The following is a 22,791-nucleotide window of genomic DNA, read 5'->3' as shown; positions in this document are numbered from 1 at the left end:
TAAATCCACACCCACACATGTCTCCTTAATTTAACCGAATCAATTTTCCATGAAAACCTGCAATTGTTCAGAAGACCTGTGAGGCCAATTCGCCAAGGGTGCTTTGCTTACCTCGGTAAAAGCATCAGACTGAGTGGTTGCCCGTGTCATATGGCCAATGTTATGAATGTCGTTTTGTGTTGTCGCAGGAACATTCGTCATGGCGACTGCGTTGCCTAGAGAGCCTTCGAGCTTTTGTGTCCCACTGCACTGAGGAGCTGATCTGGCTCAATGAGAGGGAGGAGGAGGAGCTGGCCTTCGACTGGAGCGACAGCAACACCAACATGGCTGCCAAAAGAGAGCAATATGCTGTAAGGCTCCATCTATAGAAAAACACAGTACCTCCGGCAGCTACATGTCCCTTTAATGATGTTTTTTTGCATTCTGACATAAAAACGAGTTTAATGGATTATCAAAAACAAGACATGTAGAACAATAGCTGGTTCTGTGCATTGATCGTATCCTTTTTCAAGTGATTTTATCCCTTCCATTGGATTTGAGCAATATCTGAAGTTTACAATAGTCTTCTTTCTCTCTCTCAGGATATGAGGTCAGAGCTGGAGGAAAAACAAGAAGTGATGCACTCTCTCCAGGAGACAGCTGATCGCCTGTGTCAAGAGAACCACCCAGCCAAACAAACAGTGGAGGTGAGCTGTTGGCTGCATTTTTACAATACAAGACTCTTTTTACCATACCTGTTTTTTTAGCCTGCTAATTTACATTCACTTCAGACACAACTGGTATCCGATATATGTTGACATTAATTCCCTGCCAAAAAGATTGTCAGTGATTTGCTTTACAAAGCACATGGAAGCCTTTTAAAAGGATTAAAATAATTCATGTCGAGTTGCCATTGTTATTTACTACCATGGACAACAGCTATCATGGATGTTTTGCGGCGCAAAATGTAACTAAACTGATAAAGAACAGAAAATAATGTAAATTTTCATGTGTTGTTTTATTTACAGTTCATTAGTAGATTCTTTATTGAAATACAGTAGCACCAAGGGGATATTTTTTTAGGGAATTTCAATGAAAAACAGATATTGCATATATTCTGAATGAACCAGATCGATTCTAAAAATAATCGCATCTCATGCAGATTTTTGTCTTTACATGTGTGCAACCAGTTTCTATCTGATGTGAGCTAAAAATCTGATTTTTATGCGCTAGTATAAAAACAACCATAGTTTGCTAATTTAGTCATGACCTTTTGACCCCTCTGATCACAGGCCTACAGTGCTGCCCTGCAGACGCAGTGGCAGTGGATCAAAGAGCTCTGCATATGTGTAGAGCAGCATCTCAAGGACAACACTGCCTACTTCCAGGTACTGTGTCAAGCTTTGCAATAGAATAGCTTTCAAAGTTACATTTTTAACATGGGGTTTTAATGACATGTTTTTGTTTTACAGTTTACGAGCGATGCGCGGGACTGTGAAAGCTATCTACGTCAACTGCAAGACACCATTAAGAGACAGTACACCTGTGATAAAAACAGTAGACTCGGTAGACTGGAAGACCTGCTGCAGGACTCCATGGTGGGTCTTTATTCTTATGTAAAAAAAAAACAAACAAAAAAAACAAGCTTTAAACATATTTTACATACTATATTTTTAATTATTGAATAAAAATTCAGAAAGTGCTGGTCATAGGAGATTTATACTTTAAGGAATGAGAATATTTGAGCACAGTGAGTGCACAGGTGGGGGTGAGTGTCCTCACATGTGACAGATGGCACAGGCAGGGCGATGGGCATATCCTCTTTGGCCATACGGAAGAGAGACCCAGTCTGGCACAAGTGCATTGGAGTTCAACAAGAGAATGAGTGCAGTTAAAATTTGATTAAAGCTGGGATGGATTGTCCTCTTAATTATTATTATGTTTTTATTTTTTATTTTAAAGTAATTTAATTAGTGAAAATAATACTAATTCCTAGTTATCCACCAGCACTGACTATTATTCACACAGATCTGTATTTAACATTTTAAAAATGTACTGTACTTCATTTACTTTAAAAAGGAATCATGCCATCATATTAAGAATACGTTCTGGAACTGCTGATTTAGCTCATAATTAAACAAGCATCATCAAATGTTTGTACAGCATATTTTTTATTTATTTTTATTTCTTTAAAATATTTTTGACATGAATATTTCATAAACCATTTTTTTTCTTGTTCTTCCTGAATTTTTTTAATTAAGCATTTGATGTCTCCAAAATGTCAAGATATGCCAAGTAACAATTGATAGCCCTCAAATTTATATTACATGTTTGCCATTTGTAGCTCTGCGGGTTTGATGAATTCTAACCCCGTGCTGATATGCAGTCAAATTTAATATCACATGTTAAATTCTTGCAGCGAGTCTAATGTTATTAGCTCTTCCTGTCGGCCTCTGCTTCCCGAAGTCAGAACTAATGAGTCCCTTCTGAGCTTTTCATGGAAGTGTCATACTACATACTCATTAATTTTACTGCAATGATAGCTAAGCAAATGATAAAAATATCAGTGATGGCCATTAATTTTCTTAAGGCTATTTCAAAGGTCATTAATCTACTGTAGTGAGAGAAAACATGTTTCATGATGAGTTTATTTGACACAGAGCAAGGAACATATATAAAAGAAAATCCAATAGTTTTGACTACGCAGAGGCTGAATTAAAACTAATTATTTAAAATATTCAGATTAATGCATTTAAATATTTATTGAACAACATTTGCTCTGACTCTTGCTCACAGCATAAATTAATTATGGCCACTAATAGTGCAACGTCAAGTTACTCTTCATATTTTACTGCTGTTATCTGTTTGGCTGCTTGATTGACTTTTCGATGCATTTTATTTTTTACAGGAGGAGAAAGAACAATTAATTGAATACCGCAGCACGGTGGCCAGCCTTGTAGGCCGAGCCAAGTCTGTAGTCCAGCTCCGTCCACGCAGTGCAGATAGTAACCTGGGCACCACCACACCAATTCGTGCCATCTGTGACTACCGACAAATAGAGGTATAACATGCTCCAGATATCTCACCATCACAATTTGCTTTGCCTTAATTTACCACATCTCAACCCTGCATTGATCGTTTTTTGCTCTTAAAAACTGAGCTAAGATCACATGTGGCAAATTAAAGTGATCCTAATTCAGTTTTTCTGAGTTTTACGTTTGTAGCCCACTCCTACCCCACCTGAACAAAAAATATGTTAGCTTTTACCAGCTAGAGTCCATCCGCACATATTTAGCCATAAACCCTGGAGTAGTAATTAATCGAAAAAGGTGCCATTGACCAAAATATATCCAGAAGATCTTTCTTATGTTCGCCCATTTAGGTGGTAGCAAAGAATCCTGGGAAAGTGGAGGTGTGGCATATCATGAGCGATGATCAGACATGCTATAGCATAATCTAATCTGAAGCCAATTTGAATATAAGGCGCTCTTCTTTCACACATCACGTACTCTATTTAAATGCTGAAATGAGATGCTGTCATTTATTGAATATTCGTTTGAATGCAGAATACTCATAAACGCTCATTCACTCTCCCAGCTGTGGCCCTGTTTCTTATCCTGATCATATTATCTCAGTCAGACGAGGTCTGCTAAATGCCCAAAAGTAATCTTTTTCTCCCTCCCTATCCCCGTCCCACCCCCCCTTTTCTCTGCCCTCCCCCAATTTTCCTCCTTTTCCTTTTTCCCTCCATTTACCCCCGTCTTTCTCTCTGTTCCCTTCCTTCTCCCTTCCTCTTTATGTGTGTCTGCGGGGCTGGGCAAGGCCAACTCTCAGGTACTATTGCCGACCGTTCTCCTCCTCTGACCTTTGCTCTCTGGCCTGGCCCTGCACACAAGGGACTCAAGGCGTCCTCTACATTGTTAATGTGAAATAGCGCATAAAACTGTCAATTCGGTGTTTTTCTTCCAGCCCAATAAATCATCTATTTTCCATGGTGGGAGCATGTTGCATGTTGACTTGCGATGCCATTTTAATTATATTGTATTTATCAGTCACAAGCAGGTAGTAACCCTCTGTTAGTTTTAAAGCATAATGTTCTCTGTGTGCAAGGGATAGGGTGAGAGTCGAGGTGAGACACTAGAAAGTGCTCTCACTTTTTTTGAACCAGATTTTTTTAATTTGCTTAATCGCTCGCTTTTCATTTTATGTTGCCCTTGATGGCCTTTAGCTTTAATGTTAGCCTGGGCAAAAGTAGGCTGAAAAAGCAACTGCAATTTGACATAAAAGTGAAAAGGTGCTTCTGAATAATTTTTTGTGCCAGGTCAGTTGTAAAGATATGTTAGTGCAGTAAGGCATTTTTCCATTAAATTCATATTTCATGTATTTCAGCTCATATGAAGGCCATTAGCATTAACATTTTATTCCTCATCCTTTGGTTAATATTTTGAATCCTTTTAGTTTGTAATCAACAATGACCATTATTTCTTTTTTTGCTCAGTTTTTCAATTCCTCTCTCCCTTACCCATTATGTTTTTTCCACCCCTTTTTCTGTGTCTCCATCTTTCTTTCTTTCTTAGATCACAATCAGCAGAGGAGAGGAGTGTGTACTGGAGGATAACTCTCAGAGGACTAAGTGGAAGGTCATCAGTCCTACAGGAAATGAGGCCATGGTGCCATCTGTGTGTTTCAGCATTCCTCCTCCTAATCAGGAGTCCATCGACACTGCCAGCAGGTACAGAACACAGAACCTCACAGGCTCCTCGCAAAGACTTTAATCTTACACACAAGCAGGAATATGTCTCGTGTAACATGATATATTTTCAAGTGAAACAATGTATGGCATAGAAATACTATGAATTACACACACTTTTTTCACTTTTACCCAATAAGTAGCCACCCAGTCTGCCTTAAAAACCAGCTGCTACCCTAGCAAATTAAAACTATAAAAAAATATGTTAAATGTTAACTGAATTAATGCTGAAATAAAACACACATATTAGATGGAAAAACTGAAACATTCTAATAAGATTTTTTTTTTTTAATAAAGTGTAGGTTGAAGTATAGTTCAAAGAATTCTTAAAATATAGTATAAATATTTTAAAAATGAAAAAAAAACACAACAAAACGACTAATGACTTGGTCAAAATGAAAACTGAGAATTTTTAAATAAAAGCTAATTTAAAATATTAATAAATAAAACAATGGTATGTCCACAAATATTAAAATAACACGGGGGCAAACACAACTTTTTCTCTTTGGAAAATACTGTTTTGTTCTGTTTTGTTATTTATTTAGAATTACGAATTGTGCACTACAGCGCAAACACCAATTAAAAAGAATGAAAAATAGGATACATTTTGTATTGTATTTCTGTTATACTATATTGGCTTTTTTTATTGCGTAATCACCTGTATAAAATCTAAGAGTTTTGGGGGGGTTTTTCTCTATAGAATGGAGCAGATGTACCAGAATGTGATGTCTCTGTGGCACCTACTGCATGTTAACATGAAGAGCGTGGTTTCTTGGCACTACCTGCAAAAAGACATACGAAATATTGCGTCCTGGAGCCTGGACACAGTTAGTACCACAAAGTTTCACCAATTTTCCCATATACCCTCTTATCGCAACGGTTTATCATAAACATTTGTCTCTTTCTCTAGATGCGCTTACAGGCTCCAGCAGAGAGGCAGCAGGTTTTGGACAACCTCGATGTCCACTTATCCGACTTCCTTACGGACAGTCGAGAGAGCTCCCTTTTCACTCCAACTGAACGACGTGAGCTAGAGAGAGAAGCCGAGAACTGCCGTGAACATTGCCAGACACTGCTGGTCTCTTTGGAGACAGGTAAGATATTACTGCGTAAATTGATTACTTGATATGAAAGCATATGACGTGAAGTTTTTTTTTTTTTTTGTTTGTTTGTTTTTCGTCTTTTAGTGGAAAAGGATGAGCTGGCCTCTCGTGCTTACCTCTCCGAGCTGCAGAGCATCAAGTCCCATCTGGAGGATGCAGAGAGCAGACTGATGCGTGGCATGCAGACTCCACACCCCAGCACAGCATCGGGAGACGCCGCAGACAATGCAGTTCACATAGCAGAGCAAGAGGTGAGGAGTGATCAGAACAACTACTCCCTCTACTGGTCAATCCCCTCAGTAACCGTGTATTAGTTCAAATCTGCACTTCATTGCAGATAGCTGAGTTAAATAAATAAACCAGTCCATATACAATCTACATTTATAAAAAAAATACTGTAAAAATGATACAACAATGCTTTTACATTCTGCGTTGCTGACAGTGATCATATTGGTTATAATTATAGTATTATTTAGTATTATTAACTATTGTAATATGTATTAATGGTAGCGTTTACTTTTGTTTTTAGCTTTCATTTGAATGATAGTTTTAATAGTTTTATGTGCTTTTTTATTTCTGTATAACTGTTTATAATTTATTTTTATTGCTTCAATTTAGATGCATTTCATTTAGTTGCCTCATTGAGTTGTCAATATTTTTGTAATTTTACTATAAATGTGCATATTTGTTTACATTTTTATTTCATATAAATTTTTTATGTCATTTAATTTGTCAGTTAATTTAGTCTGCTTTTAGGACTACATGGACTAATAGCAAATGCAATTTATATTTCATATATTCACAAATGTAGTCTGAAAAATATTTGAATGGGTTTCCAGAAGCTGCAGCAGGATCTGAAAGGTCTTCAGTCAGATTTGGGAGAGGTGTCTCGTCGCTGCGTGAGCTTCTTTGAGGAGAAACCTACCTCTTCCAGTGTGCCTGTCCTCCGCTCTGAGCTCAACCTGGCCGTGGAGCACATAGAGAAACTCAACTCTCTCTCCTCTGTTTATCTGCAAAAGTTAGTACACAAAGTCATTCATGTACTTTAATTAGCCGTATATAGCCTTGTATAGCCTTAGGGACAACCGTAATTTGAGTGTCTGTTTCTCTACCTCTGCCAGACTGAAGACGGTTGATGTGTTGATGAGAAGCCTGCAGGCTGCAGAAAGTCAAGTGAAAAAGTATGAGAGTCGACTAAGTGAAGAGGATATTGTCCCTGCTGATACTGCTGCGATCCAGGCCTTGGGAGAGCAGTTAAATGTGAGAGACAAAGACAGCTTCACACATTCATAGCTAGCAGTTGACTAATATCTCAACCAAACCAACTAATCGCCAAAGTAATATTTGTTCATTTGATATTATCCTTATGAGACAGTATTTGTTTTATTCAAAAACATTTTTATTAGTTGCGGATTTTGCTACAAAAAAAAGTAATACCTCGGTCATTTGCTAAAATTGCATTTAGCCTTCTAGTAGCAGTGGCACAGATCCTTCAAAATGGTTGCGCATAAGCAGTTATCTTTTGCTTATTCACTGAAGTTAAATTAATGAACAATACAAATATAAATATTGAAGATCCAAACAAACAAATGACTGCATAGTACATTTTCTAGTGCTTTTTGTTTTGGACATGATCATGATCCGAGGTCCCCTTGTAATGTTATCAGGATTTTTACATTAAATAACGCCATCACAACTGGTTGGTGACTTAAATTGCAAAAGTTTAGATCATAAGCTTAAATCATATCTGAAAACGGAGACAGTGGAAAGGCGACGTTACTGTTAACTTTCTTGATTGCGTTTTAAACGCTGTTGCAGAAATGGCATTCAGAGCTGCAGGAGCAGGATCACATATTCACGAGTCTGAGTTTAGAAGTCCAGCAAGCCAAAGAAGTTGGAAACCAGCTCAACCAACTGCACCCTGACCGTAGCCCTGAACTGGACCGCTACCAGGAGAAAGCGCAGCAGCTCACGGAGAGGTGGAGTGGAGTGCGCAGGCAAATGGAGACACGGTGAGTTGCTTCAAAGTGAAACTACCAATATTTCCACTTTAATACTCCAGATTATAACAAAGCTTAATGTTCTACAGGCAAGCTGATATGGAGATGCTGGGTTCGGTGCTGCAGCAGTACAGAGAAGGCCACAACTCTCTTATCCGCTGGATAGAGGAGACCACCGAAAAACAGGAGAACACGCAACCCGAGCAGTCGGACAGCAGAGCTTTGTCAGAGCAGCTCGCACAGCAAACGGTAAGAGATGACACTTATTTGACGAATAATTCCATGTGCTGTAAAACAGATCAGTGTTTGATTCAGTGTCTATTCTTCTGTAGGCCTTGGTGGCTGAGATAGAACAGAACCAGGTCAAACTGGATGAATGCCAGGCGTACTCTAAACAGTACTGCGCTGCTGTCAAGGTGAGCGCTCTGTCAAAGTGACTGGTGTCAGCTACTGCTTATGCTAGTCATTATGGAGAAATGGAAACATAAACGCTTGCTGCGCAATATATGTTTCTTCTTACCATACAATGTCTTCTATTGTATGCATTAGGACTATGAACTCCAGCTTATGACGTTCAGAGCTTTTGTTGAATCTACTCAAAAATCTCCAGTGAAAAGGAGAAGGATGCACTCCTCATCAGATGTCATCACACAGGAGGTAAATGCAGAAAACCCAGGCCCATACTACATTAATTTGATGTATTTAGAACATTTAAATTAGTTTTCATGTTGACTTCAAATGATTTTATTTCTACTGTGTCTTAGTTTATGGATTTACGTACACGATACACAGCTCTGGTAACACTGACAACGCAACATGTCAAGTATATTAGTGATGCACTACGGCGACTAGAGGAGGAAGAGGTGTGTTACGCTTTGTTTTTTATTTAACTTAGTGTATACATAGTATAAAGACAACATCAGATTTCATAATAAAATGCATGCTTAAATGTGTTTTCCCTTTGTGGTACAGAAAGAGGTGGAAGAGGAGAGGCAGGCACGAGTGGGCCAGGTCTCAGAGCTGCTTGGCTGGGTCAAGGGCCTACAGGAGCGTGCTGGCAGATCTGGCGAGCCATCAATTGCTTCACAGCAGGTAAATTGCGAGTGTTGTCTATTAGAATATTACCAATTGTTAACTACAGATCAGTCAGCACTGAGTAGATTGTATGTGTTAGGTGTCTTTATATAATATATTGTATTTTTCTCACTTCTAGGCTATTAGTGAGCAGTTAGCAGCTAAAAAAGAGGAAGTTGCGGAAGCTATCAGGAGCACCCAAGTCTTCCTGATGTCAAAACAGGCCAGCAAGTGAGTTTTCACTTTGTGACCTTCAATAGCTATTCTCAGACTTATTGTTTTAGTTTAGTTGATTTTTTTTGTGCAATATATTGCCCCATAAGTAATTGCAATAAGCAATACTATTGTCATTTTAAGACGAATAGACCTACACACTTTCAGCTTACAAGTAGAAAAAAGACAAATGCACAAAGAACTTTTGATTTTTCCATCTACAGATTTTTTTTTTCTCTGACAAGTAAGGGTGCACACTATTGCTGAAAAACACAGTCCCTATTTAGCAGTCAGATCTCTATATGCACAAAGACACAGATCACTAAACAAGGCCATATCTGCAGATTAAACTTTGTTATAGAAGGATTAAAAAATATATATAACTAGAAAAGAAAAAGAAAAAGAAAACTTTTTTTATGTTATTGTGTTTTTTATAATTATTTGTAAGTAAAAGTAATGGCTATATATTAAATGTGTATGTAAATGTAATGGCTATAAATTGCATCACCAGAAATTATTGAGGTTATGTGTATATATATATTGTGCGATAAGTTAATATATTGATTATTGCGACAGGCCTAGTTTTAGTTTACAATAACTCCAGGCCCCTTTGAGTTGTTTTGTAAACTATAGTTCTACTATAACAACTGCACTATATCCACATCCACCCCTAAGTTCATGTATATGTTAAATATGTATGCACTTACTCAAACACAAACACATACGTTGTTATTAATGAAGCGCATTTATCTAGGCTGTCTCCTGAGGAGCGAGCACAGGTGGTCTCCCAGCTGGATGAGCTGACGGCCACCTACACTCAATTGTGTGACACTTCTGCTGCACAGTTGCAACAACTGGAGGAGCAACTGGCCAAAGAGGAGAAGCGCAAGGTAGAGTTAGAGGGGCAAGAGAAAGTCAACAGTGACAGCAGTGTTCAACTTGGCCAAAGCGAGCTTCAACAGCAAAAAGCTTGTCTTGAAATGCTTCTGAATTATATTGCTTTAAATAGCGGTCTTCGTTGTGGTCAAGTATTGTCAGTGTGCTAGAGATATGCTACAGCAGTGTGTCCGTGTGAGCTAGAGCGAGTGAATCACTTTTGTGTGTTTTTTTTTATGTTGCCTGTCACGTGTGGTTTAACATTCATCACCATGTTCATACATCTCATAGACATTGTCTCATTTAACAGTTATAAACAATTAATAGCATGGTGTGAATCTAAATCGTTCATATTTTCCACAACATGCCTGATATCATGTCACCAACATCATCCTTACTGTCATTATTAATCGAGCACATCTGCTTAAACGCAACTCATTGGCTCATTAGAGTAGAATAATGTGACATTTTGGCACAAGAAACTGCTTCTTTAGCCACTTTAGTGTCCATTGGAGCCACATGCACATTGTAGTTTAGTTCATTTCATTTCAATAAGGCACATATGAACATGTAAATGTAAAGGCATAATTGTCATTACATTCATATTGTTTTGTTGCCACATGCGATCACAAACATTGTAGAACTGTGCACCCATACTGTACATACATCAGCCATTATGTAGTGGTTACTGTGTGAAGAATGGTATGTTTTGTGTTTGAATGGCTAGAAGCTACAGATATATACAAGGAAGATTAATCAGAAAGCAGTCATCAAAATATTTTTTCCTAGGGATTGGTATAGACTAAGCACAAAAAGCCAGCTATGCAAACCTCCACCTCACTCTTTGAGCATGATGTGTCCAGATCACAGCTATGTTTGTTTGTGTGTTTGTATGTATGTGTAATGTTGTCTGTTTTCAGTCCATGTCTTTAATACTGTAATTATTTTTACAATTTAAATAGCATTTTGCTTCAAAATCACTAACAGCTGCCGGGAGAAAATGTAAGACTCATCTCAGAATTGGGTGTAAGAAAAAATGTCTCAGACTTAATGCAAGACTAGTTGATTAGTAATTAAAAAAATATATACGTATATGCCAACCAAGATCTTCACACATTCATAGGTAAGTCTAAAAAATATTCAAAGAAACTCAGTGTATGAAATTCAGCAATAGAGGTATGATAATGTAGATAGTAAGTCCCGGGCAGCATATCAGCTGGAGTGTGGCATGCAGATCGCTAACATCCGGCTTCTCACCCTATCGCGCCTCAAACCGCCGAACCCTCGGCCTGTCAGTGTGTGTGCGTCTAAGGACCACCTCACACGGTAAGTAGTGCTTGCTTTCTCTCTTACCGTTGCTTTCTTTCTGACCTAGCAATACGTTCTCAAGATCCGTTTTCTCTTTTATTTGGCCTTTCAGTGTTTTGTTTTTTTTTTAAGTTCAGTTTGTGTATTTTTGCATATATTTTTTGCACAATGCAGTGCTGTGCTGCCAAATGTTTTTTGCATGTTGAAAATGTAATGGTTTTTAAGGAGGATGATACTTGGTATTTATATATATTTTTATTATTATAATTATTTTTTAAATGATAAATGCATGAGTGTTAGTATCAAGTTAATTGCTTTTTATGCTGATTTAAGGTTTTTTCAGCTATGGTGGTGGGCATTTTTCTCTTTCCCTCCCAGTTAAACTGTGAATAAAAATACACTGCAAAATCAAAAAGGAAGCATTTTTAAAATGTATGTTTTTTTTTCTTTCCATAGGGCCAAGAAATCATCGCTGGAGTAATTGACCTTGGCACCATGGAAACCTTTCCAGTTTTTCAGGCAGCACAGCATGGCCTCTTAGACCAAGACACTTGTCATGTACTTTTGGAGGCACAAGTTGTCATGGGTGGTCTATTCCAGCCTGCCTCCCCTGATATACTGTCATTAGATAAGGGTCTTTCCAGTGGTTTGATTGATAAACATACTTACCATTCACTGGAAGAGTTAGAGACTGCCCTTCGTCTTGTTAATACGATAAAATTTGCAGAGTGTCAGGAATTATCTGTAGCCACTGCTGTAAAAGAAGGTGTCATAAAGGAGCCACTGGGGCTCCGTATACTTGAGCTGCAGATAAGCACTGGCAGCCTGAAATCTGGTTCAAGTGGAGAAATGGTCAGCCTAGATAATGCAAGGGAGAAGGGATTGTTATGCCATGATCTTTGTCAAAAGCTACAATCCTGTCTTCATCGAAGAGAACTTATTGATCCAAATACAGCAGAAAAACTAAGTCTGACTGACTTTCAACAACGATGTGTTCTCAATCAGGAGACAGGTCTGCGCTTCTTTCCAGTTAAACAGAAGCCAGGAGGAACTGTCTGCTTATGCTCTGGCAGAAAGGTGGGAATTTTCCGAGCTGTTCAAGAGGGGCTTATTGATCGAAATGTAACAGTTCGACTTCTAGAGGCTCAGTTGTTTGCTGGGGGTATCACAGACCCCCGCTCGGGACACAGATTGACTGTTAATGAGGCTGTCAGGCATGGCCTGATGGATCAGGACTTGGCCTGCACCATCATGACACGACAGTTACAAAAAGGAGGAATAATAGATCCAGTCAGTGGGGAGCGTTTAGAGTTGGATGAGGCCATAAAACGAGACCTTCTCTCTCCTCGCATTGGCTTGCGTGTACTGGAATCTCTCCAGTCCTTTATGGCACTAATAAGGCCAGAATCAGGGGAGCTGCTTCCTGTAGGTGAGGCACTTCAGCAGGGTGTTGTGAATAAAGAGCTTGCTGCAAAAGCACTGAGAAAACGTCATTCTGTTGGTGCAGTATATTTGCCTGAGAGTGGACAGGTGGTCCCTCTCCATCAAGCTGAGAAGATACTTAAGCAACAGGCAGTGGAGATCCTAAAACACATCAAGGTTCCAGATGTTCTTCCCCATGTGTCTCCATCAAGTTCCTCATATACGAAGCGATTGAGTTCTGGATCTGCCTATTCTTCATCACCCCCTGCTACACACGCAGATATCAATTATGACTTTTCCATCACAGAGGAAGGCAGATCAGAAGAGCAAAATCACTTTCTCGCTCAAGTGATGAAACACAGCTACATTAATGCTCACTCTGGAGAACGCCTAGTCCTGTTAGAACCAGAATTAGTAGAACTAATATGTAGAAATGTCAAAACTGCAAAACTTACCAGACCAGTCGAACTTTCTGACAATGTTAGAGTTATACTGGACAGCAAAGCCATGAGTGGGATTGAAGAGGAAAACAATGAAGAACTTAAATTTGAAATTCCCTGTAGGGAACCTTATATGGAAGAGACTGTAGAAATGGCAAGGGGAGATCTTGCACCCTTGATGGTCACCGGGAGAACCTTTAAAGAGCCTTTGCCTAAAGTAGTTTTGCAAGAGAAAGTTCTATCATCTGAAGATTATGAACAACCCAAGATAAAAGGAAAAATCGCCTGCAAAATAACTGATACAGGAGAGGCAGTAGAAAGAACAGAAGAAGATCTTGCACCATTGACAAAAACAAACATCATAGAGCTTTCAAATCGAGAGATTCAACAAGAAAAGTTTTTGTCATCAAGAGACTATGTAGAACCTAAGATTAAAAAAGATGACACTGACAGCAGAAATGCTGACATGGATAGAGCTATTGAAGGAGCGGGAGAAGATCTTGCATGCATGACAGGCACTGACCGAACTTGCATAGAGCCTTCACGTGCAGAGGTTTGGCAAGAGAAAGTTCTATCATCAAGAGAATGTAAAGAACCCAAGATTAAAAAAGATGAAGTTGAGAGCAGTAACACTAATGTGGGTGAGAGTATCACACTGGAAGAGAAAGATATTCCACATTTGGCGGGTAAAGACATAGCCTTTATAGTGCCTTCACATGAAGAGAACTTGAAGGAGAAAGTTCTGTCACCAGGAAGACATGAAAACCCCAAGTTTTTAAAAAGTAAAATTGCCTGGATTAACACAGAGATGGGTGAGACGATAGAAAGAGCAGAGGAAGAACTTGCACCCTTGACAGGCACAGAAGGAACTTTTATGGAGCCTTCACATGCATGGCAAGAGAAAGTTCTGTCATCAAGAGAATGTGATGAATTTACAGTTTTAAAAGGTAAAATTGCCTGGACTAACACTGATATAGGTGAGACAGTAGAAAGTGCAGAGGAAGATCTTACACCTTTGACTGACTCAGCTACAACTTTTATAGTGCCTTTAAATGAAGAGAACTTACAAGAGAAAGCTATGTCATCTGGACAATATAAAGAACCCAAGATTAAAAACAATAAAACTTTCAGCAAGAAGACCAATGGTGAGACAAAAGAAAGACCAAAAGAAGATTTAACAGGTTCAGAAATAAACTTTACAGAACCTACACATGATGTTGTTTGGCAAGACAAAGTTCTGTCATCAGGAAAATATGAAGAACCCATTATTATAAAAGATAAAATTGCCTGCAATGTCACTGGTATGGGTCAGATGAGAGAAAGAGCAGAGGAAGATCTTGCACCCTTGACCCATGCAGGTAGAGCTTTTATAGAACCATTAAATAAAGACAATTTAAAAGAGAAAGTTCTTTCATTAGGGCAACCCAAGATTAAAAAAGGTGAAACTGTCAGCAAGACTAACATGGGTGAGACAATAGAAAGACCAGAGGAAGACGCTGAAGCTTTAACAGGCTCAGATATAACCTTTATGGAGGGCACACATCAAGTTGTTCAGCAAGACAAAGTTCTGTCATCAGGAAAATATAAAGAACCCTTGATTACGAAGGGTAAGGTTAAGATGTTAGAAAGAGCAGAGGGAAATCTTGCACCCTTGACAGACACAGAAGGATCTTTTATTGAGCCTTCACCTGAGATTTGTGAAGAATCTGAGATTAACAAACAATTAACAAGTGAAATTGACAGGAAGTATGCTGAAATGTGTGACACTAAAGTAAGAGGAGAGGAAGAGATTGCACTTTTGACATCCTCAGAAAGAATCTTTATGGAACCTTCACAAGAAGAGTACAGGCAAAAGAATGTTCTGTCATTGGAACAAGATGAAGAGCCCAATATTAATATAAGTAAAATTGGCAGCAGAAAGATTGTTGTGGGTGAGGCTATAGAAAGGACAGAGGAGTATTTTCCACAGTCAACATGGATAAACCTAACAGTGCCTTTTCATACTAGCTCAACCCTACAAAATACTATAACTGATAACAAGGCTCCCTCTCAAAGTCAAATGATAGATTCAACACTAAATGAACCTAAAAATAAGCTTCACTTGGAACAGGAAGATAATAGTGGGATATTTCTAAAGGTAACAGAACAAAAAATGTTTGACATTGTTGAAAGCAGTGCACTTACATCAAATCAAGATACTGTAAATGCAAGACAATACAATCAACTAAACATTGAACTAGATGAAGCCAAGAGAGCAAAGCAGTCAGATGAATTAAAGAAAAATGCTGAACAAAAGGAAAACAAAAGAATATTTGAGAAAGAAATTTCCCCTTCAGAAATGAAGATTTTGACAGTGAAACTAAGTGATGATGATGTGAAGCTTGAGAGTATGGCTATGGAACTGCAGCAAGGGGGTCTTGTAACTGTAGGTGACCAAAAAGTTATCTTGGATAAAGCTGTGGCACAGGGTTTGCTTCCAGGGCACACAGCTATTAAGCTTATGGAAAAAGCTGGTCTCTTTGGTGGTTTTCTGGATATTAATGCCTGTAAGTCACTTAGTGTTGGCGATGTGATGCAAGAAGGCCTGTTGGATGAGGACTTGATGGCCTCTGTGCTTCATTCAGAAAGAAATTTAGCCGGTGTGATTGATGTGGAGCATGGTCGGCACTGCTCAATAAAGGATGCTGCTGAGGCAGGCCTGTTGGACTCAAATACGGCTTATCGTCTTCTTGAAGCCCAGGTTGTGTCAGGGGGAATAGTTGATCTGCATAGAGAAAAGAAATTATCAGTTACCCTTGCAGCCAACCTTGGGCTGATAGAAGAGGGTAGGAAGGAGAAGCTTCTTGCACTGGAAAAGTCATGCCGGGGAAAATGTTCAGATCCAAATGCAGTGCAAACCAAGTTGGCACTACAGTTACAAATGAAAGGAGTGATGGACCCCAAAACCAAAAAGGCTGTCCCACTGGAACAAGCCCTTCAAACTGGCTTAATTGGACAAGATGAGGCTGAGTCAATTTTACTGCAGCAGGTTGCAGAAGGTGGCATTGTGTATCCTGGTTCTGGTGTTCGCCTTGCTGTTGTGGATGCTCTACACCTGGGTCTCATAGATCACACAATTGCGCCAAAGTTAATGGAACTTGAAAAGGCATTCAGAGACCAAGAACCAAGTAGTTTGGATCAAAAAACTTCACTCCTTCAAGCCTCTTCAGGTTCTATTTATGATGATGCATCAAAAAGTAGGATTACTCTGAGTGAAGCTGTGTCTAAAGGGCTCCTAGATGAAGAAACAGCAAATAAAGCTATGGGCTCATCCAGTGTGAAAAGTGGATTGTTGGATCCTCATAAAGCTTGTATTGTATCCTATTCTGAACTGATAAATCAGGGTAAAATTGACATTGAGACACGACAGAGATTTCTTGAGGTGAGACCTTTCAGGGGTGTTCGTCATAAAGAAACTGATGAAATGATGACTTTACCACAGGCAATTAAGGCAGGCCAAATAGATCCCATACCAGCAGTGAGAATATTGCAGAGTCAAGCTGACACAGGAGGTATCATTAACATTTACAATGGAGAGCGTTTGCCTCTTCCAGAGGCCATAAATAAAGGCTTAGTTGATAAAGACATGGCTAAATGTATTGCTACAAATCAACTCTTAAAAGGGGGGTTGATCAATCCAGCCAGTGGGCAGAAGGTCTCCAAATTTACTGAAGCAATTGAATATGGGCTAATTTCTACTGAAATGGCTGCAGAACTTCAACACACCATGGGCCTTGTAGATGAAGATGGGAAGAAAAGTTCCAAAATATCAGTCTCCTCAACAAAAGGAACATCTAGTTTTTTTGTTCCATTGAGTATACCATCACCACCATCATCATATCTTACAGAGGCTGAAATAAAAGATGCAGATCTTCAAGAGAAGGAAGAGCTTGAATCTTTTGACATCCGTCCTGATTTTGAAAGTAAGGAACAATTGGTCGATGCCGTGATGCAGGACAGCAATGATACATCATTGGAGGTTCTGACAGAATTTACCTTTAAAGCAGAAAAAAGACTTCAACATGCCATTAAAGAGATAAAGCCCACAGAAAGTGAACATATCAAATCACATCCAATCCAAAGCCCTCAGCAATTTGAGGAGATGTCTGATTTCAAATGGCAAAAGGTGGAAGTTAATAATTCAACAGCCTTACTTGACCACCCCAGAGATATGGAAATTCAGAGACAGACAGATATATTTGCAGTTACTACTGCCATTTTAACAGAAAGCAGTGATAACAACAAAGAACAAATCCAAACTAACGAACAAGCTAAAGGGGAGACAGAGATCCAAAGGCAGACAGTAAGTGAACCTGCAATCTCTGAAGTCAGTTTCTCAAATGGCAACGATGGCTTGCAAAACAAGGAACAAACCTCATCTATAGAGCAAATAGAGGGGCATAGTTTCAAGTTAGAAGCAGATCAGTCTGTGTCCAAACCAGAGAAAATCAAGGACAGCCAAGAGACTGGATTGGACCCTTATGCTTCTACAACCACAAGGCCAGTTAAGGTATCAGGAAAGAAGAAAGGCAAAGGAAAAAATGCCAAGCAAGTTCAAATGAAAAGTGATGTACAGCTACAAGTTTCAGAAACCTCAGACAAAGTTTCACCTGTAGAAAATGCAGAGGTTGATAGACAAGATGGCTTTACCACTAATCAAAAGTGTATTATGAAAGACAACAAAGAAAATGTGGTGGAAGTACAGCAATCAAAGAAAACCCATGGAAGTAGCACTGCACCTGTGACAGGGAGTGATGAGTCTGTGCAAGGCAAATTGGAAATAGGTGTGGATCGAACTGCCAATGAAGCTAAAACCCCCAAATGTGAGTCTGATCATGAAACCAATGAAAAACAAAAAGAGAAGACTCAGCACAGTGTCATGACTTACATGGCAGAAACAGACCCGAGTCAGGAAGCTATTGCGGTCTTTAAGGAACTTGGCTCTGAGGTATCTGAAAAGAAGAGAAAGAAGAAAAGCAAAAGTAAAAAAGTTAAGCAAGTTTGTATTGTTGAAACAGAAGGTGTAGAGAAAAGAGATGATGAGATTGAGAAAGAGCAAACTGTGATCCAAGAGGTCCAACCTCAGAGCAATCAGCCTGATGAGAAAGAAAGTTTGAATCAACTTGAGAAAGCCAATCAGGCAATGGCACAGAAGGAAATGCTTTTGATGAAAGCTAAGGAAAGCATTCTTAGGAAGGTGTTTGAGCGAGGAGTGAGTGAAAAACAAGCTGCTGAAGAATTAGAAGCGATGCGTCAAGTAGCTAGTTACGGAGAATACCGCATTACCACCCAAGAGGAAACTGTTGTAGAGAAGACCAGCACTAAGCCTCCTCAAAGTAAGACTAAGGACAGCAAACTACACCAGACGGGACAAGAAGGTAATGAAAGGATTGAAAGGCCAGTGCCAAATGTTGTAGAGAATCTTTTACCCAAGTCTGATATTGATCCATGCATCTCAGCTAAAGCACAGCTTCAAAAACCGGAAGATCAGCATGACAAGCATACAAACACAGGATTAAGCGGAGATGATATGAATCAGAATATTCCATCTGTGAAAACATCTGATAACACTGTGAACATCCAGAATTTAGAAGAGGTAGCCAAAGAAAGACCTGCAGAACAACAAAGCATTGAGCCATTACATAGAGATGAAAAGTTGATAAGCCCTACAGTTGAAGTAACCCTGCCATCATCCACTGCAGTAACCGACAGCCATGAAACTGCTAAATCAATACCCCTCAAATGTGTCTTTGACATTCCAGCAGCAAACGACTCCAGAGCACTTTTATCAAGAGAAGTGCATACTCCTTTACAAAACACCCAATCAGCAGTGAAAGAATTAAGCAGTGTAGTTCATCAAGAAAGAATCGAGGAGCCCCCTTTTAGTGATTATGAAGCCACAGATGAACCTTCTATCCAAAAATGTAAAGTTTCTGGTCTACCCCTTATGGATGCGATAACAGAGTCTGATACCAAACGGAAAGATGAGGTAGAAGAATATGCAGTGGCTTTAGTGGAAAGTCAACCTGGAGAAATTCAAATGAATATTGAACAAATAAGCAAAGACACTACAAGAGCTAGCAAGGTAAATAGTAGTTTTGGAGATATTTTTTGAGGTTTTTGTATATTGTTTACTGCAAATTGATTTTTTTCTTTTTCTTTTCAGTCCTCACTGGCTCGCCAAAAATGCTTAGAACATGACCAACAGATTGTGGTCTTGCTTTCCATGGTGAGACACATCGAGGTCCGCCTAATGCAGCAGCAGCAACAGTCTGTTGGTCGAAGTCTCTCCACACTTGATGACATAATCAAACAGATAGAGGTAAAAGATTTGTATTAGAGCAAATGTATGACATGTAGCAAATTTAGCCGTTTGTTTAAGTTTACACATGCTGTTTTCTATTTTCAGTTGCTTTTTTTGGAAATTAGTGACCTGGAACCAGAAGTACACAAAGAGACTGAAGCAGCCGCGGAGTTGCTGGAGTCTTGCCCTCAGGATGTTCCACCTCAGCTGCTTATAGCCCTGGAAAAAGATCGGCGAAGCTTAGCTCGGACTTACAGTGCAGCCAGGGACCTTGCCCAGAATACTTTACAGGGGTTACGAGAACAACGTGATGCACAAAATGTAATAAAAATTCCTTTGATAATTAGATTAGAGAGTTTGTTTTTCATAAAAGAAAAGTTTTTTAAATATCTGTGTGACTTTTGTGTTTTATAGGAAGCTGTAAGCAGTCAGCTGAAATCTTTACAAGATCAAGTTGACAAACTTCTTAGCTGGCTTAAGGAGACTGAGACACAAATGCAGGAAGAAACAAGTGTAAATGGACAAACGGTAGCCGAGATCACTCGTAAGCAACAGTTGTGCAAGGTAAGACATCAACAGTGAAGATATCCTATTTATCTTGACAGTACACATATTTCCGTTGTTGTTACAGTGACTGCATTTTTTCCCTTACAGATGTTGCAGAACTCACTCACTGCCCAGTCCAATGAAGTCAGCAATGTGGCATTCAATATTCAAATGTTTATCTCTGAGCATGCTCAGGACCTGTTGCCTGATCAGAGCAGGCATCTCCTTGGACAACTGGAGCAGCTACAGAGGGTCTTTCATCAGGCTGTTGGTCTCAGTCATGCCAGGGCAGAGGCACTGTCAGCCCTGCAGGCGAGAGAAAATGAACAAATGAAGAAAGAACAGAAAGTAAAAGAAGAGAAAATGGAGAAAGAGAAGCAAACTACAAGGGATAGAGAGGTTTGCAAACAGATGAATAAATGCTTGTGCTGCCAACTCAAAAACAAGAATATTAAATTTTGCTTTCGACAGACTCACAATCGTTATTTATCATATGAGATAAAGGAAAACTTCTAATGCATTACAAACAGAATATTTGTGGTAACCACACTACTGATGTATGCATGAATACTTAGCACGAATGCCGCATTTAAAAAAAATTAAATCATGTTCACATGCATGTATTTATCATTATGATCTACTTGTTGAGTTAATTTTACAACGCTATAATAATACTGATCTGTTGTTTCAGTAATGCTTCTACAGGACTCAACAATAATGACTTTTGTCTGCTGGTCTAGTCTAATAATAGTCTAAATTTAATAGTCTAATGTCTTAAACATGATTTTTTTAAATTATAAATCTTTATATAATGTTTATTTTTAAAATAATATACATTTATTTAGAAATTAAATTTTTCATTTGAAATTCATACTGACATTTATATATTATGAATATGGCAATATAATAAAAATATGTACCTTTTAATGCTGAATTTTTGAAACTATAATTAATTATTTGACTATAAATTGCAAGTATATCATTTTTAACCGATGCTTTCAACACTAACAGTCACAGTTTTGTTATCCAGCTAGATATCATTAACTTAAATTTATCGATTTCCTTATTGTTGAGCTCTGTTCTACAGCCACTTGCATTTCAAACTTGAGTGTGCTAGCTGCGTTAATGAACAATAACGTGTGTATTAACCTGTCTGCCTTGCTCTTACAGATTGCCACAGAAGACACATTTGGAAAGCACTTAAATGTAGCCTCACTTTATAGCTTGCTTGTTTTTAACCTGTCTTTTTAGCAAAAGAAGAAAATATCTAGCTGAGTTATTATTTGGACTCCTAAGGATTTTGTGTGTTATGTTTCTGCTTCACTGGCCTGTTGTGTTATTTGTTTTTTTTTTGGTGCTTTGTGTTATGAATTTGGACACATCATGCTCAACCAGTGTACGCTGTTTACTTTGTGTGAAATCTGGCAAGTGTGAGAGTTTGGTGGGGTAAAAAGAATAATATGATGAATACTTTTGGTTGAAGAGAATTATAATTATAATTGCTCAAAGGCAAATCTTTATTGCTGTTTTTACCTCCTTTTTTATCGTGGATGTAGGTTGTGCAGCAGCAGAAAGCAGAATGTTCTCAAAAACTAGAAAATCTAACAATGTGGTTGGCTGGTGCCGCCAGCCTCCTGGCCAATCAGAGAGTTGGAACGGAATCAGACAATGTGAACGAGTTACAGCAGAAGCAAAGAGAGCTTAAGGTGCGATTAAAGAGACACATCTGACATTTATTTTATGTAGCTGTATTACATAAGACATTACCTTAATGTTTGATTAATTGTTATTTTTTAACTCCATAACTATAGGAGGTGGAGAAGGACCTTCAGACCAAAAGTGACTTGTTAAATGAGACTATCCGCTCAGTGGAGGAGTTCCTGTCTGATCGGGGTGACAGTTTGAGTCCTGAGGAGAGGGCCAAACTACAGGGGACTCTTTCTCAAATGAAAGAGCAGCACAGCTCACTTACAAATTCAATCCACTCTTCACTAGCTAAAGTAGACACTGCCATTGTCACAACAGTGCAGCAGAACACACAAAAAGTAAGCAGTTCGCAATTTGTTGTCTTTAACCCTCTGGCCCTCTTTGTTTAGAAGTCACACTTCTTCGCCCTTGTAATTTTTTCAAAGAAGGTCTATGTAATATATTTTTGTTTAATAATAATTATTGATTATATTTTATATATTATATATTTTTCCCCCTTTTTTTATTTTTAGATTCTGAAATTTTACACATTCTAAAAGACTACTTTTTGTAAAGGTTTAGGTATTTTTGGTTAGAGGAAACATATGCGAGACACATACTCTCATAATGCGGTCTGTGACAAAAGTCGCCAAGTGTCATCTCATTATGATGAAGCTACGATTTGTAAAAATTCTAAATATAAAATTTTTTGGTCAAAACTGACCTGAAGAGTGCCAGAGAGTTAATTTGGCAGCATTTCTTATTTATTTGTTTAATCATCATCATATTTTCCTTATTCCCAAGGCTAAAGCAGAAGAGCAGATGCAAGAAACCCAGGAAAACATAGACACACTTCTCAGAGAGTTGTCATCACTGGATGACTCAAAGAGGAGGTCCCTTGGCAACACTGTCACTGACACCCCATCATCTGGATCACCAGAGAATGCTCTGAATTGTCACAGTGACATGCTTCAGGTCAGATTCCTAAATTGTGTTGATTTTTATCAGTTTTACTAGTTCTGCCTTTTGACATTTTGCATTTTGTCGTTTC

At 38.7% G+C, this 22,791-nt stretch overlaps 1 protein-coding gene across 29 annotated transcripts in view; it reads left to right on the top strand.

Annotated features, from left to right (window-relative positions):
* Positions 1–22,791, top strand: part of macf1a (microtubule actin crosslinking factor 1a) — a 150,254-nt gene that overhangs the window by 75,827 nt on the left and 51,636 nt on the right. For 18 of the 29 annotated variants that reach the window (XM_043217109.1, XM_043217108.1, XM_043217111.1 and 15 more), the window contains 28 exons: positions 189–350; positions 582–686; positions 1,272–1,367; positions 1,452–1,577; positions 2,888–3,040; positions 3,802–3,813; positions 4,557–4,711; positions 5,430–5,556; positions 5,640–5,823; positions 5,917–6,083; positions 6,672–6,850; positions 6,954–7,092; positions 7,651–7,844; positions 7,922–8,081; positions 8,165–8,248; positions 8,382–8,489; positions 8,597–8,695; positions 8,805–8,924; positions 9,046–9,137; positions 9,874–10,009; positions 11,760–19,289; positions 19,371–19,526; positions 19,614–19,829; positions 19,923–20,072; positions 20,163–20,453; positions 21,611–21,760; positions 21,866–22,099; positions 22,545–22,715. In XM_043217109.1, the coding sequence (XP_043073044.1) occupies positions 189–350; positions 582–686; positions 1,272–1,367; positions 1,452–1,577; positions 2,888–3,040; positions 3,802–3,813; positions 4,557–4,711; positions 5,430–5,556; positions 5,640–5,823; positions 5,917–6,083; positions 6,672–6,850; positions 6,954–7,092; positions 7,651–7,844; positions 7,922–8,081; positions 8,165–8,248; positions 8,382–8,489; positions 8,597–8,695; positions 8,805–8,924; positions 9,046–9,137; positions 9,874–10,009; positions 11,760–19,289; positions 19,371–19,526; positions 19,614–19,829; positions 19,923–20,072; positions 20,163–20,453; positions 21,611–21,760; positions 21,866–22,099; positions 22,545–22,715 (11,496 nt within the window). The remainder of the gene's footprint in view (positions 1–188; positions 351–581; positions 687–1,271; positions 1,368–1,451; positions 1,578–2,887; positions 3,041–3,801; positions 3,814–4,556; positions 4,712–5,429; positions 5,557–5,639; positions 5,824–5,916; positions 6,084–6,671; positions 6,851–6,953; positions 7,093–7,650; positions 7,845–7,921; positions 8,082–8,164; positions 8,249–8,381; positions 8,490–8,596; positions 8,696–8,804; positions 8,925–9,045; positions 9,138–9,873; positions 10,010–11,759; positions 19,290–19,370; positions 19,527–19,613; positions 19,830–19,922; positions 20,073–20,162; positions 20,454–21,610; positions 21,761–21,865; positions 22,100–22,544; positions 22,716–22,791) is intronic. The other 11 variants (XM_043217120.1, XM_043217118.1, XM_043217124.1 and 8 more) reach the window with 2 other exon arrangements.

The sequence above is a fragment of the Puntigrus tetrazona genome, chromosome 19 (assembly GCF_018831695.1).
Source record: "Puntigrus tetrazona isolate hp1 chromosome 19, ASM1883169v1, whole genome shotgun sequence".
Classification (NCBI taxonomy): domain Eukaryota; kingdom Metazoa; phylum Chordata; class Actinopteri; order Cypriniformes; family Cyprinidae; genus Puntigrus; species Puntigrus tetrazona.
The sequence above is the reverse complement of the archived record's forward strand: the minus strand, read 5'-3'. Positions and strand labels throughout refer to the sequence as shown.